The sequence below is a fragment of the Emydura macquarii genome, unplaced genomic scaffold (assembly GCF_026122565.2).
Source record: "Emydura macquarii macquarii isolate MOO-44397 ecotype Brisbane River unplaced genomic scaffold, CSIRO-AGI_Emac_v2 contig_18, whole genome shotgun sequence".
NCBI classification, from domain to species: domain Eukaryota; kingdom Metazoa; phylum Chordata; order Testudines; family Chelidae; genus Emydura; species Emydura macquarii.
In genome coordinates this window covers 6,040,532-6,056,587 of record NW_027130155.1, presented here as the reverse complement: position 1 = coordinate 6,056,587, position 16,056 = coordinate 6,040,532, and the positions used below count along the sequence as shown (strand labels likewise).

Genomic DNA, 16,056 nt, shown 5'->3' with positions numbered 1-16,056 from the left:
AAGGGAAGCTTTTAGTTCTGACTTGGTGAGAACTATGAGATAAGAATAAAATTTCAAGGAGAATGAAAGACATGAGGGGCAGAAATAAAGGTTAGTGAGTGAATCAGAGGACATGGGAGCAGAACAGAACTGAAGAAGCAATGACTACTTACACCCTGCAGTCATTATGCAATGGCTGAAAGCATTTAAATACATATGAATGGCGTAGTGTAATGGGGATGTAGAAATGCTGACAGCTACCAGAGGAACAAAACCACTATCAGTTAACTGATGAGTCCTTGAGATTTTATAGCTACTTGAATCTTGATTAATGTTTTCAAAAAAATTGGTTTCCTAGTGAATGATTGCCTAGGATGCTGAAGGGAGTGTTTGGAATAATTGAATGTGAACATTTATTAAAAGGGAAATGCACACATTTAAAAACTCATTACTCTTTGGTCTCAGTTTCATTGGCTCTGTAATGGAATAAACTGTATTATACGTTCTGCCAGTAGGTGGCACTATATACAAAAATGCCTTAATTTAAAACAGCCATACATGGCAGAGTATTAAAAGCTCTTATGATGAACACATCTGGTGTGTCTAAGCAAGCTCTGTAGCCAGTCCATGTCAAGTAGAGAAGTACATAACAGGCTCTGCCTGCCTCAGTGACTATAGCCTTGGTGACTTGAGCCTAACATCATCAGTCTTAAGACGCTGGTGTGCCCAGATGGCCGATGCATAGGCTGCTGTAGCTGTTTATATTTAGTACTCTCTCAATGCACCAAGTTTCATACAATAAGCAGCATAATGTCATTTATCAGGGGATCTATAGGTTACTTTATTGGTGAGTCTTTTTAGAAGTTTTTTTCTGAGGTTAGATTTAGCTGGATAATTGTTCCCCCCATCTGTGCTTCCTTTAAAATGGCCACCTTAGCAAAGAGCCAATAGAGTCAGTTCTCAAAGTCTTTCAAAGGCTGTTCTTATTTTACAGTGCCTTAATTGGTGGGGATGGAGTGCAGCGTTAGCGCCCCATTCATTACTTCTTCCCTGCTCAGGGAAAGGTATAGGTTGCAATAGGGAAGACGATGGAAACATAGTGCTTGCTGTGATACCAGAATACTGTGGGAGCTAGGGAACTAGCTTGTCTGCATGACATCTATGTAGGAACCTCTGCTCCCACAACATGGGCACAAGCTGCTACCCCTGAATGGAGAAGGGGCTTGGATACCATGGTGTTAGTCATGCAATCAGAACCTGAATTGAATAGCATAGCTCTGAAACTCGATGAATTTTAACTCTAGAGATTTCAAAGCACTTTTTCTACATTTCCAATTCTCTTCCTTCCTTTTGTTTTCCAGCTCAGTCAGGATAAAGATTTGGCAACAAGCCAGAAAGTTACCAGGTCAAACACAGTGGCAGAACAATCCTCAGGTTAAAAGAGCAAATAACACATTCCCCAGATTTTAGTCTGAGCATTGGGGAATCCATGCAGTGCTGTTAGAGCAGTGCTAGTCCATGGAATGTGGCATTTCCTCTAGCACCCACTGTTCAAACATAGCTGGAAAAAAATAACCTGCTGCCCTCTGGTGACAGCTCAGCGATGGAAATGAAACAAATGAAACAGATTTGCATATGCAGACAGCACAGGAATGAACTGAAAAGAATTGGTTTGGGGCCTTTCTGGTTAGTCCTCTTTCTTTAAGGAGCATTTTTCCAGTTGCAGTTAGGGAGAACAGATTTTTCCCACGTCTGTGGTGAGTGGGAGGGCAAGGTTTTGACAGCACTGGGTGGATAAGGCTAGGAAGGGTGGAAAAGGTGCTTATTTTTTCTTTTTTACACATGCCGATTTTGCAGGTTCTCTCTTCCCCCCCGTCTTTGTTCAAAGAAGCTGTGCATGGCTGCCTAACTTCAGCCTTTCTTCCTGAGTCAGCGACTCAGAACCACCTCTAAAAGCTCAGAACTGTCTGTCAGTGCAGCTGCAGCTGTAAATACATGGCAGTATGGCTGTGAAAGGGATACTGACTAGAACCATGGCGGAGCATAGATTGGTCCTGTCCAGGAGGCAGCGAAGACCTGTCTAGGAGTTACCTGTGATTATCTTTGTTTTCTTTTCATGAAATTCAAAAGTCTGTGTAACGCAGACAGCGAGAACCCTCAAAAAAAATAAGACGTGATTACGCAGTGTGAACTTACTTGGCATATCATGCACAATTCTAGTCATCACACTTCAAAGAATTTTTTTTAAAAGCTTGATAAGAAAGAGAAAAAAAGCTTTGTTGATACTAAAGGTAGAGGTGAGCTTTGAGGACCTGCTAGGAAAGATTTCAATTGAAATGCAAGAAGCACAGTAATGTCTTCAAATTTCCCTATGAATAATCTCTGCAGCAATAAACATTACCAGTAAGGATTCTCAAGGGAAAAGTGGGACTAACAGTTGCACAGAGGCAAAGCATTTCAATGGAATCCCTTGCAGATATCTCTTGTGTCATGTAGTTTTCTTGATGAATGATGAAAAGTAAGCACAGAAGGCCAGCAACTGGTACCATTATAATGCAGCTGGGAAGGCCAAAATGTTGACCCTTTCCCCTCCCCCAAAATGCCTGGGGCTTTCCATAGATCACAATCGCAGGAGATTACTCATACAGTAACAGTTGCATAACAGGTCTGTCATGATAAGACACAAGCGATGTAATCTGCCTTGAGCATTATAGACTAACATGAAACTAAAGCAGAGATGCTCTTCAAGATGTGAACTGGCACCACTGAAATCAGCTGAAAGACCTTGTTGGGTAATACACACTTGAAGTTTCTGCCAAAGAAACTTGATTAATATTCCTGAATAAATATGGCATGAATTAACAAATGTACTTCTCAAAACAAGATTAGAAGCTAATCTATCATTACTCCATCATTGCCTGGGGAGGCGGGGCATATATATGTATATTCTACATGCAGAAAGAACTAGTTCTGTTCTTAGTAACATGAAATGCCCATTCAAGTCCTGTTGAGCTGCATCTGTAGAAATGAAGCGAGAATTGGTTCCTGTGTGGATTATGTACACACTTCATTACTGCAGTGTTGGGGCAAAGTTGGATCCCAGGCTTCCAGCTATTTTAATGTCACTAGTATACTGATAAGGAAAAAGCAAGAGGTGAAAAAGATAGTGACTATCTTCAGACTGGAGAGCAGAAAAAAATTTTCTAATGGGACAGCAGAATCCCTTTTCCCCCAGGTTCTCTCACTCAAATTGCTGACCAATTTTGGCTCCAACTTTCCTCCCCTCTCCACTCCAAAACAAAACAAAAAAACAGCTCACTTTGTGATGAACAAAGCAAGGAAAATTACAACCCTGTGTGCTCACAATATAAAATGTGTTTCAGCCTTAACTATAGTATTTTCTACTAGGCATGTACAATGATAAATTGTAGCTAATTGTCCACTAACCCCAAACTCAAGTGAAATTCAGTCCAAATCTAAAATAAATGAAAGGACTATTGAGTCTTGAGACTCCGCTTCTGCTTATTGGAGGTTTCAGTGCCTCTCTCTCCAACAAGCACAGAATTTTGTTAGGATAGTGCTGATGACCCATCAGGATCCAAATGAAGCCAAGATGCAGTGTTATCATTACAGAACTTGTTAATTTATGGTAAGAGAGGGATGTCAGAAAAGGTCACCAGAACTAACCAATAGTGTCAGTACCATTAGATCTGATTGCTGGAACTCATCCAGATCTAGAGATAGTCTACTTTGTATTGTTCAACCTCATTAAGTAAGGAGGAATAGATAGAGTAATCTGGCTATTGTTATTATGTAAGTGACATCTCTAACTGTATGCAAGAGAGTCAAGTAGAATATAGACACTAAGGGTACGGCTATACTGCAATAAAGGACCATGGTACGGAGTCTCAGAGCCTGAGTCAGCTGACCTGGGCCAGCAGTGGCTGTGCCACAGGTGTTCTATTATAGTGTAGATATACCCTAAGGGTTGGATCTGTTCTCATGTGTGTGGCTCAATTCACTATGTGGCTTGTAAAATCAGTTATTGCACTCACATAGCTGTGCCGTGGTTCATGCTACAGGATACGGGATGATATGCACTTTGTCCACTTATGAATGCAGTATATATGGCCTGGAAGCAAGGGGAAGTCTAAGTTCCTAGGCATGCGTTTAGAACAATTTCACTATTAGTCTTAACAACACGGTAGATAAAGGCCAGATTTCCAAACGTAGGCCTGGAGCATACAAGCTCATTGGCTTGTTTTCAGCAACTGATGAAAAATATTCTCTTAATATGAAATTCACCTCCTGGGCAGTGAGGCAGACCCAGGCCAATGCACCACTTAAGCTGTATCATGAGGGCTTGCGTGGTCCACAGACCTTGGGTGGGGGGTGGTCCTCTCTAGAAATGAAATTCACTGGGCGACAAACTATGCTGTTTAGAGTGTGGAGAAGCACTTCTAGGTGAATTAGGAATGCCTCTGGGACAGATGTTGGATGTGGCATGGGTGGGTGCAACCAGAATATCTATCACCTGATACCTCCTCATAGCTATTAATAATCTGAACCAAAGCTCGGTATATTAATGTTTCTTTTGCTGAATGTTGAACATTTAAGCCAAAGGTAATCTCTTTCCACAGAGCTACTTTACTTTATTCCAAGTGGTGTTATACAATGCTCAACACAACAAGTTCTAAAATCCTCCAGAGAAATAAAAAAAATAAAAATTGTACGGAACAAAAAATGCAGCCAAAAGCTTTAAATTCATGTATTTATTTTCTCTTGTACAAGATCAAAGAAATAAAAACCAGAACCAAACTCTGGGTACAATAGTTTGATCTGACTGATTTTGATGCATACCCTCTGTATGCAAAATATCCTAATTTAAAAACAAATGCTCACACGTCATTACATAAAATTAAAAAGTAAATAAAAAAGTTAAAGTACTAGCACGTACATGGATGCAGTGTACTAAGAAACAGTTTGTTTCATCACCCATTTTCCCATATTCAAAAGACATTTTAAACTCTCCCAGCCCCCCAAAACACCCCAGTATTTGTTTTCATAGCCAACCCCCCCCAATTACATTCTAATAGTGTTATCAGAATAAAAGTTGTAATTAACATCCTATTACTCTGTAGTGCCAACATTTATGTATATCACACTCAATGATGGTCAACAGTACAGCCGTCCCACTAGCATATTTACTGTATTTAGACAAGTAGACAGTGAATTCAGTAAAATAAATGTAATTTCACAACCTGAAATAATAGTGAAATATTATCAAAAATTAAATTGTTTCAATAGAATTACAAATACATATGCTTTTTGACTATTTATACTTCTGTCACAGCCTATTTTTAAAGTCAGAAAAACTCCTTGAAAGGAGATCTTCACAACAAATCGGATAGTGTGGGGGTGGGGGAGACTGTTTGCGCATGTGATCTAGCACATCCTCTCTGTAGCAAAAAGAGCACGTTATGATGTAAAGAATTACTTTATCCTCACCAAGACTTGGTTCAGAATGAAGAAAAGGTTTGACCTAACTTTCGGGCAGTTGCTTTACAGTGGCAATAATGTTTTACATAGCACCTTTCCATTTAACTCTGCTGCTGTTTTATCATCACAGGAATATGAAAACAATTACAACATTTACCACTTTAAGATCTCTGGACCTGATTCTCCTCACTCACCCTCCTGATCTACACCAACATACATGAGGAGAAGCAGGTGCCAGCTTTAGAATTTTACTCAGTGGATCTTTGTGTTTTGTTTTGGTCATAAAAAAAAGATCAAAAACGTTGACTTACTAGTAAACATTTAAACTAATTTATAATATTGACTGAATATGCTATGGTTCAGATCCCATGGTGTAAATTGTACTATCAAACCTGTGGCTTCAATGGAGGTAGGCTGATTACACAGCAGCTGAGGATTTGGCCTTAAAAGTTTTACTGTCGAAACCAGCTACCATAAATCCCAAATTCTGACGATCTAAAGCCATTTGTGTAACTAAAAGAACAAAACCGTAGGACCATCTGATTTTCATTTAAGCTGATATCCTGAAATACTTTAAAAAAAAAAATTTATAATACAGTAACAGCATTCAGGCCCGCACAATCCCATTTGTTCAGAAAGATAATTTCTCCTATTTTAACATTCAGTTCTAGCATAAGTGGGGGGGGAAAACCCAAAAACAAAAGTAAAACAATGCCCATTCAATGATATTCTGTGTAGACACAACTCTGCCCCCTCATCCTGTGTTATAGTAAAATACATATAAAAAGAACTAATCTTCTCTGTGTAATAGAACTTCATTGGGTAGGTCTCTCCCCTCTCCTGCTTAAAAGACTACTGCAGACAAGACCGCTTCCATGCTGCGGGGGTAACATGCACCCATGCAGCATTTCTTTCCCAAGCTAGTTTTTTGTATTGGGTTCATGATATGTATTGTTTAAGTGAATGTGGGTGGTTCTTCTTACATGTGTGTCCCTATCTGCAGCCATCCTTCTCTCTCGGATACTATTATTGTTTTCTGTTACATAAGCATTCGCCTTTCCAATCTAGTCCATATTCTTGCCACTTCATCTCTGACCCTTTCACCTGCCTCTTTCCCAACAAGATAGAAAAAAATTCTTCAGTGTCCAATATTCTGATGCATAGATAGGATCTTAATGGATTAGAACTGACAAACAGACATTTACACTGAGTGCTACATCTCTTGCTTTCCCCACATAAACTGGATCAAGCTCAGAGACTTGTATTAATGCCTTTCATAAAAAGATGCATTTTTCCATATAAAAAGCTTAAATTCATAGATTATAAATAATAATAGTTCAAAATACTTAATTTCAGGACTTCATTTGCATTTCAGGGAAACTTTGCTTGCTTTGTGTCCTGGATGCTTTCTCAGCCCCAAACATTTGAAAAGGAAGCATTATAGGATATACAGTAGATATGAATATATAGGCTATTATGCCATGTGTCTTGTATACCAACTCTAGGAAGCAACAAGGATTAGGCAACTTTACCAGACGTTCAAGCAACTGCCTGGTTATCACTGATCTGATAAAGTGACCATCTGTTTACAAGTATCCAGTTACCTGTACAGTTTCATTGATACTGTCAGTTAAAAAAAACACTGCTACTGAAAACAGGAAGAACAAGACTTTTTCTTAACTGCATATGGTATTGTCAAGTTGTGCTGTTCTTTTCTGTCCTGATTTTTATGTGTATTTTTTCAGTTGTCAAAGATAAGAGTTGCCACAGATTTATTCACAAAATTTGTTCATGTATCTAGTTATAAAACTGTAGTGCTTAATAAAACAAACATCTAAAACTAAGATGCATTTTTTAAAATTACATGTTTATAATGACTTTTTTAAGGCGGTAGTTAGTACCAATCTGGTCTATTTTAAATATTATTGTAGTGTAAAACTGTTACTAAACAACTCCGCTACTTTCAAATTGGAAGTATTTATTATCTGGAAGCTATACAGTAATATACTGAAAAATAAACTGCAATAGTATGGTTTGTGCCTTTGCAAATGTATAATAAGGATTATCATGGTGGCTATGGAATCCAAATTATTCTGTATTCCATACTGCACAATCTTACTAATAATACAATGATTTTAAAGCTCAAAGCTCAAGTTAAATAGATAAAAAAGCATTTGGTATTGTTGTCATAAATACAATGATAAAACTGCACTTGTGGTCTGATTCTGTGCAGATTTTTCTGAACAGCTGCCTGTGAGTGGACAGCTTTTTTGGTTTGTTAAGAATTCCTAATTTTAACTGAGAGCCCATGAGTTTAGTCATTGACACAAGTAGACTCTACTGCATGCTCTGCCCACCCGCGACTCCCATCTCTTAAAAAAGAAATACTTCTATATGATCTGTAAAGGAAACACAGGTTACAGATGTGCAGAAACAATTCTTGAAAAACAGAAATACATATTTTATATTTAAATTACTGTCAATCAAATTCAGGCACAGATTAAATTGCCCATAAAGGTGATATATCGAGTCATTAAGGCAGCAAATGTATACCTGAAGATTTTCAGATGCTCTACCTCTATTTCAAGAGGGAAAGGAAATGTTGGCATGTATTAAGGGCTGAATCATCACTGATTATTGATTACAGCCAGGTGAGGAACGGCTCACTCTTGTTGAGTACTGACTCCACATCATTGAGGATCGGGATCAGGTCTTCGGACTCTAAAGTCCCTAGATCTACATTTGTTCCTGGCAGACAGTCGAGGAAATCAGGGAAACGTGTCTGTTGCGAACTTACGTTCATGGGAGTCTGTGCCACAGTTTCTCCTGTAAAAGAAAACAAGAATCGTTGAGATGCTGGCTCCCATCTAAAAATGAATCTAAAGCAATGCACATGTGAAAATGTAGGCAAACCCCTCACCCCCCAATCACCACCTTATAGGTATCTTCTATAAACACTGCTGTCAAGCCTCCTTTGCTTACAGAAAAGCATGTCCTCAGAAGAATTTTTCTTTTGTCGTGCTGTCAAAAGCACAAAAAAGTTCTTTTAAACAGTATTTGAATAATCAGCCTCTGTGCCTTCACTGAATCAGTACAGTGAAATTCACCCCTATGCAGAGGGCTAATGGAGTCAAGTCCCACTTAAGCACTGTGTTCAGGCTCTCTGCACAGGGTGACTTTCATCCATAGCCCGTAATTCAAACTAAGGCTAGCAACTGTTTTACAGAAACTTGCCTTTCCCATAAAAAAACGAGAGTTCTGTAGCACTTTAAAGACTAACAAATTTAATTTCAGCAGGCATAAGCTTTCGTGGGCTTCAGCTCACTTCCTTAGATGCAGTTGGTAGAAATGATACAGCAAATTTGATCACCCATTCTCACCTCCTACTCAATGGTTGCAATTAGGCCTCAAGTACCCGGCTTTTACCACCTACCCCATTGTTATCTATGTCCTTGGATATGTATATGTTGCCTCTATATATGTTACCTATTTGCGGCATCATTTCTACCAACTGCATCCGAGGAAGTGAGCTGAAGCTCACGAAAGCTTATGCCTGCTGAAATTAAATTTGTTAGTCTTTAAAGTGCTACAGAACTCTCGTTGGTTTTGCTGTACACAGACTAACACGGCTACCCCCCTGGAACTTTCCTTTCCCGTGTTATTACTCTATTTTTTGGCTCAATTAAGATATATGAACAGTACAATCATTAGGGGCACGACTGTGTATTCACTGCCCACCCAGAACTCCCACTGATTCCAAATGGAGTCTTGACTGAGCAACTATTGAGAGTCTCATTGACTTATTTCAGTGGCTGGAAAGAACTGGTGTGCTTACTAATCATTTACTTTCATCTTTTAAATGATGTGAAGATGATAATGCAAAAAAATAAATTATCTAAATGAACTGTACATGTTTAGAAAGCAAATCCCAATGCAACTGCTTTTCTTAGGAGATTGTTCTCACGACACCATCAATTCCCACAGAACTAAACAACTCAGAGATTTGGAAGAGCTAAAACCAATTTACCTAGGATTATATTCTGCCATGCTTACTCATTCCCTGAGTAATTCCACTGATTTAGTGGAGTCAGGTATTAAGCCAAATGCATAAAGAAAGAATCTGGTCCTCAATCCCTGCAAATCGAATCTGGGCCAGATACACAGGAAATCCTTCCAAAACACACTGGCCCACTTTTGGCCTATATCTTCAATTTTCTGTCAGGGGCATTTCACACACAATTCTCCGTGCAGAGAGATAAAAAATATGACCCCTTATTGTGCTCCCTTTTTCAAGTTGCCACTAAAGGACCTGATCCTGCATTCCTTGCATGCCCCAAATTCCCACTGAAATCAGTGATTGATGAGATCAAGAAAGGTAAGAAAGAGGGGGCCGGCCAGTTGCCCTGCAAAGATGTAGAACTGCAAGCTTGAATTGGATGCTGTTTGTATCTAAAGTCATAATATTAGGGCCCACATTGTGAATATCACCCATATATGAATAACAGCTCTGCAGATAACCATACTTGTAATAGAGTGGAAACCAGAAGCCACTTTCTTGTTAAAAATATTAATCTGTAAGCAGACTTCTCTCTAACAACAATTACAATTGTTCATTTGCATGACCATGAAGAGAATTAGCAGGTTTTATTCCTCACTATAAATAGTTTTACTGTATCAGATTCCATTGTAAGCAGTTTGAGTGGTATACGCTTGCTGGAAGTTATTTATATTGTGATAGCACTCACAGGCCTCAATCATGGATTAGGGCCCACTTTGCTAGGCACTGTAGAAGTGCAGCACTGTACTCATGTTATTTTAACTTTTCAACAGTCTTATATACATTTAGACTGAGGTCCTCCAAAGCCACCTAAGGGGATCTGGTTGACAATTTTAAACTCTAACCCTTAGCGCTCAATCCATCATTCCTTGCATACCTCTGAGAGTATTGGGAGGGTAAGGAATGCAGGACTGGGCTCTCAATTGGTAGTGCATGCTCCAACTATATCTTAAAGCATCTGTTTATTAGTACTGAGCGAAATCAAGGCCCCAGTGAAGTCAACTGAAAATGGCCCATTTACTTCAATAGAAGCAGGCTTTAACGCATTGTTACTTAGGAGTTCCAGTACAGACAATGCTCTTCAGAGGCCCCACCCATTCTGTGAAGTGCTGAGCACCTTTAACAAATGCTGGCATAAATGGGAGTGAAGGCACTGAGCACTGTGCAGGAGTGGGTCCCATGGCCTCAGTCTATTCCTCTATGTGGAAGAATGAGAGATTATTACTCATTTCACACAATGAGAAATTTGGTTATAAAATACAATTTATTATGTTTTAAGCAAAACAAGCATATTCCTTGTTCCTACCTGTGTCCATCTCATCTACATTGCTGAGGAAATCTTCAGGTGTCGTTGGTATACTGTAGCATCCTAAGCCTAGGCCACTGTCTGTGCTCTGTTCCCTGGAATGGTATGGCCCACTATGAATTGAAACACGAAGAAGCCTCAGTAAAGATATTCTTGTCAGACATAATTCCTGACAGTGGTGGTTGAGAAAAGGAGAACAATAGTCCAAACACTAGACTTAAATACTTTGTTAGATGGGCACCGCATACAGAAGAGAACCAGGCCCAACCTGTATAACATTTTCAGCTATCTCAGAAATTGCCAGACAGGCATTTTCAGAGCAGTGCATAGGATTTGGGTACTGTCTTCCCCATATCATTTTGTAAACATGGCTCTCATATTTAGTTAAGCCTCAATTTGGCCTCCAACAGTGCAATTTTGTTGCTGCAACTGCACCCATTTGGAGATTTTAATACAAGACTTGTGAATATAGTTAGGCTTTTAAATTGGTACAACCGTGAACACAAAATTCAGTCTACATTTGAAGGCAATTTTTTAAAGTTGAGAGACAAATATCTAGTGATTGCTGTAGAACCAGTTTTTATTTTGGAAAAAAAAAACCTAACACTTTCACTAGATATAAAAATTGCATTCCCATAGTTCTGCAGTCTAGAAGAATGTAATCTACCTGTAATACTGTCTCCAGCACACATTTACAGTACACATCACACAGGTATGACCCCTCTACTTTATGCCTGACATTTTTTTTTAAGGTCCTCTTCTGTTGTCTGAAGCATAAACGAAGTTTTCATCTTGCCTGGTCTCTCTCACTGGACAGTACTATTGTCCATATAATTTTCATTACATAGATGTCTGAATGGTTAAGATGTGGCCAGTTCCTTCTTGAGGAGATGCCCTGAAGTTTTCAGAGTTACTCAAGAATTTGCCAATCCTCATACACCTCTGAGAATTTAGGAATTTGCTTGGGAAATGAATCTTCAAAACACTCTGTACCACAAATAAAACAAGAGAACCAAATGGCTGATGAAGAGGATATTAACTTGCCTGTTCAGGAAAGGATCCGATCCATTATTGGTAATAGTCCTCATGTCTTGTGTCATGGCAGGTGTGTTCACAGCAGGCTGAACTGGGGCCATGTTCTCTGATTCCATGGGAAGTTGTCTGCATAGTGCAGCTTCCTAAATAAAAATGAATAAATACGAGAGTAAGGGAAAAGGCAGTTACTCAAACATCTTAGTGACATGGCAGCAAAGTGTCCTTACATCTGAAATACCCATTCTAATAAGAAGTAAATCTACCCTGCAATTGTTTTTACTTAGGAACTTGATTCCAAAGACTATAGTTATGATTGCTGGTTTAAGAAGTCATTTATTGGCTATCGGGACAGAAGTTCTCCAAAGCTGATTTATCCTGGTATAAAGGAGATGCGAGTCAAAGAATAAAAATAGATTGTCAACTACTAGACAGAATAATTGATTAGATCTTATTAGAGCCATCTGGATTATGAGTAATAGAATAGCTAAAACATTATCCAGGAATCAGGAATTTGATCCAACGATCTTTAGGATGAACTTTAATGTTGCTTAATGATCTGTTTCATGTACATTGTACAGAAGATGATAAATTAGTAATTAGAGCTGAAGCAAACATTTGAAACTTGTTTCTAAACTCTTTTTTAAGAGACAAATCCAGAGAAACACCCTTGTAACTGTATTTCTGTGGAACAACAGCGACATCTAATGGCAAAATGGATTATTACAAAGTGTGTATTATTCCCTAGGGATGGCCCAAAGAAATACTTCTATTCAGAGGTGTAAGAATCAATAAAGCCATATCAGTTATTCACCTCAATTACTAAGTTTTAAAAAATGAATAAATGAAGCAGTTTCTACAAACTCTAGTTGAAAATCTTTCTTCACTTAACCAATTTCAGCCACATACATATACTTTAATGGGAAAATATTTAACTCCTTTAACATTCTAATTTTGAAATTAGATTAGTAAAGAAGACTTAATGAAAAGCTAAAATTAAGATTTTCTCAATTTATAATGTGATGTAACAGAACATTCAGAGTTTCTTTGCCCTGGGACAGCTAACAACACATCTTTCCTGGTATTTAAGGAAAGCAGAGTCAGTCATGATTACAAGGAAGTCCTTTTGGTGTTTTAAATGGTTGTTAATGAAGTTTATTGCTGTTTGGTCAGACCTCCAACCTCAGATGATTGTACTGTAAGTTTCTCTTTACCTGAAGCCAAATTTCCTCTTTACTTAAGGCCAAATACTGTCCTCAGACATGCACATGCAACTCCCTTTAAAATCCAGGTGAGTTGAACAAGTATGTGTACCTGAGGGCAGAATTTGGAGCCATGTGTTTTATTGTACCTGTAACTTACTCTTCCAGTGGCACTGGCCAATCTGGACTTATAAGTGAATAACTGTTATCTTAACACCATATTTTAGGACAGGTGCTTAGTGTTATGTTTCATTTCATTGTCAAGATATGAGTTGAGTGTGCAAAGAGTAAAAAGACTCAGAGCCTTTTTGTAATATCATGTCATCTTGTCTGCTAAGCTAAAATTATTATAAAGCCTGCTGGACAGCCTTCCCAATTACAATTCAAATCAGGTGGATGACAGAAGTCACACCTATGTTCATTCTTACATGGGTGACACCCAATGTGACACTATTAAGTCTGAATTCTATAGCACTGACAAATTTCTACTACTGCACCAAAACTTATTGAAAAGGATTTTTTTAAAGCATGAAATATAAAGACCAACAACAAAAATCAAACTGGGAGAATAAGGAGGCAGGTGGAGGAAAGAAGAAGAACAAAAAAAGATGCAGGAGAAGGTTTTCTAGGAACTGTTTTGCTACAATGCAGTCTTTAAGCCATTCAAGGCCATCTTTTAGCAATTTGGGCAATGTTTCCAGTCATAACTGGGGCCGTAATATGTCATAAAGGATAAGATTTTGGCGTTAGGACAGAAAATACTGACTCAATATGGGGGACTATTCAACCTGTTTGCCAGGATATAAAATAACTTTAAAGTAAGTTTAGCCAACACTTTAGAGCAGAACTGCGTTCTGAGACCAAATAACTGGAAATATTATGGTCAGGATGGTAATACACCTTCTCTCCCAGACAACTGGGACCAAGTTGTATTCAGAATGGATGGCATCTTTTTACTGGCTCAGGCTTGTGTCACTGCTCTTAAAGTGTTCCCCCAACTAAAGGAAGGACAAAATGCAATGGATGAAAAGCATAGGACATGATGTGCATGTAACTTATTTGGATATTGCTACGCAGAATGAAAACCAAATAATTTTTCATATCTATTTCTCAGGTAAAACACACAACTAGAAAGCAAATTTAGGGCCGTCTCCTGCTGCCATTGGAAATGTTGTCACTGGCTGCAATGAGATCCAGGTTGGGACTTGATTGTGTACATCACCAAAAGTAGTGAAGGTTTAAGACATGACATTTTTAATTTGGTCACATTCATTACCTTAATTTTGTTCCTGCTGGCTGTCATTCCAGTTTTGCAATTTCCAGAATGCAAAATAAGTTCATTGGAACTGTAAGGAATATCAGACGGAATAATCCTCTCTGTGCAAGGGTGACTGGGAAACCTTCCTGTACGCAGCAGCCTGTACTCTCAAGGGACCACACTACATAAAACCAACATTTTAACAAGTTCTGGGGCCACTTATAATAGTCCTTGAATATGACTAGAAATAGAGAAAAATGAATGTAGAAATAGGCTGTTCTATAAAATATACTTTGCTGGAAAAGGTGATATTAGTGATGACCCAGCAATGACCGTGAGGATCTACCAATCAACATCTATATCTCAGACCAGCCAAAGAAAATCTACTGAAGTAAGAGTTATCCAGGTCACACGCTGGTAGAGGAGAAAGGCCATTACTGAAGTGAATGTTTGTTGACAGTCAGTAGGTGGATGCACAGCAAGGGAGTTTTGAAACTCTTGATTAAAACTGTCAGATGCCTAGCAGATATGCTACTCCAGGCTCCTGTGTTCCTACAACAGGTAATGACATACTGGCAGCCAAAAGCTCTCTCCCAGTAATTTTCCATAATTGTTTTCAAACACTGCCAAAGACACAGTTAATTGTTATAGCTAGTGATTTCTATTCCGCAGAAAGATGTCTTCATTCGTCTACCAGGTCATTGGGAAAGCATTATGTTAAATCAAAATGATGGGCAGGAGGGAAGTGGGGGGAACGACTCAAATAAGATTTTGAATGACCTGTACATTTCCACAGAATCTGTTTTAAATTAAATGGAGGATAGTGATAAATACCTTCTCTCTCTATGGAAAACTTTCTAATTAACCTACCGGTGGAATACTAAGGTATCTTCTTTTCCCACTCTCTGCTTTGTGCTTTCTTCCATGAAACTCTGTATGACTGGAACTGCCTCCCACCTCTCAAACATACCAAACAACCTCCCCCTCATCCTTCAAGCCCGATTCCTCTGGTAGCTTTTCAGTGTTGCAGTCTCCAAGGTTATGCAGTGTGGCCACACATGAAATCAGCTGCTTATTAAGGAAATGCAAAAGGGTCAAAATAAAAAAAGACAGTCTAATTTGAGCTTGAGGCACCTGTATAAATTCCTGTTGCTCCAGCAGCTGAGGAGAGAGGAGTTGCAGATGTAAGCCAAGTAAATTCATTATCAACCAGATGATGTGTCAGGTGATTAATTTAAAGTCCGTAATGACAGTTCTGCTACTAATGCAGTTCTCTCTCATAAAGATAAACCAGCTCCCAACACTGCGTTAGCTTATTCCAGGGGCTGCGAAGTGCCATTTAAAGTGTGTGTGGTGAGGGAGGGAGGCACATGCCTCCTCAACACATCGCATCTGCCCTCCATCATGACAGAGAGGCAGACAGGCCAAATTTGAGTGGCGTTGTGACCTGGTGCTTTGGGTTGCCATGCCACTCAGGTTTGGCCCGGCTAAAAAGTGGTTGGGTAATGGCCTGGGTGGCCTGAACACAGCCCCTCCCACACACCCACCCACTCCCACAGCTGATCTCATGCCTCCTGTTTGTCCTGGGTTTGATCAGTATCCATAGGCTAGGCAACCCTTCCTGCATTCTTTACCCGGGTTTTGTTTCATGAACTGGTGGTCTGGCCCATTGCTTAGCAAAGCATCCCTCTTTTAAAATGGTCTGTCCTCCTTTTGCTCATGT

At 39.1% G+C, this 16,056-nt stretch overlaps 1 protein-coding gene across 1 annotated transcript in view; it reads right to left on the bottom strand.

Annotated features, from left to right (window-relative positions):
* Positions 1–4,736: 4,736 nt before the first annotated feature.
* The window catches only part of WWTR1 (WW domain containing transcription regulator 1), a 107,208-nt gene continuing 95,888 nt past the window's right edge, over positions 4,737–16,056 (bottom strand). Inside the window, exons 4-6 of the mRNA XM_067553828.1 lie at positions 11,886–12,019; positions 10,842–10,954; positions 4,737–8,304 (exon numbers count right to left, since the gene is read on the bottom strand). Of these exons, the coding sequence (XP_067409929.1) occupies positions 8,120–8,304; positions 10,842–10,954; positions 11,886–12,019 (432 nt within the window). The 3' untranslated portion in view covers positions 4,737–8,119. The remainder of the gene's footprint in view (positions 8,305–10,841; positions 10,955–11,885; positions 12,020–16,056) is intronic.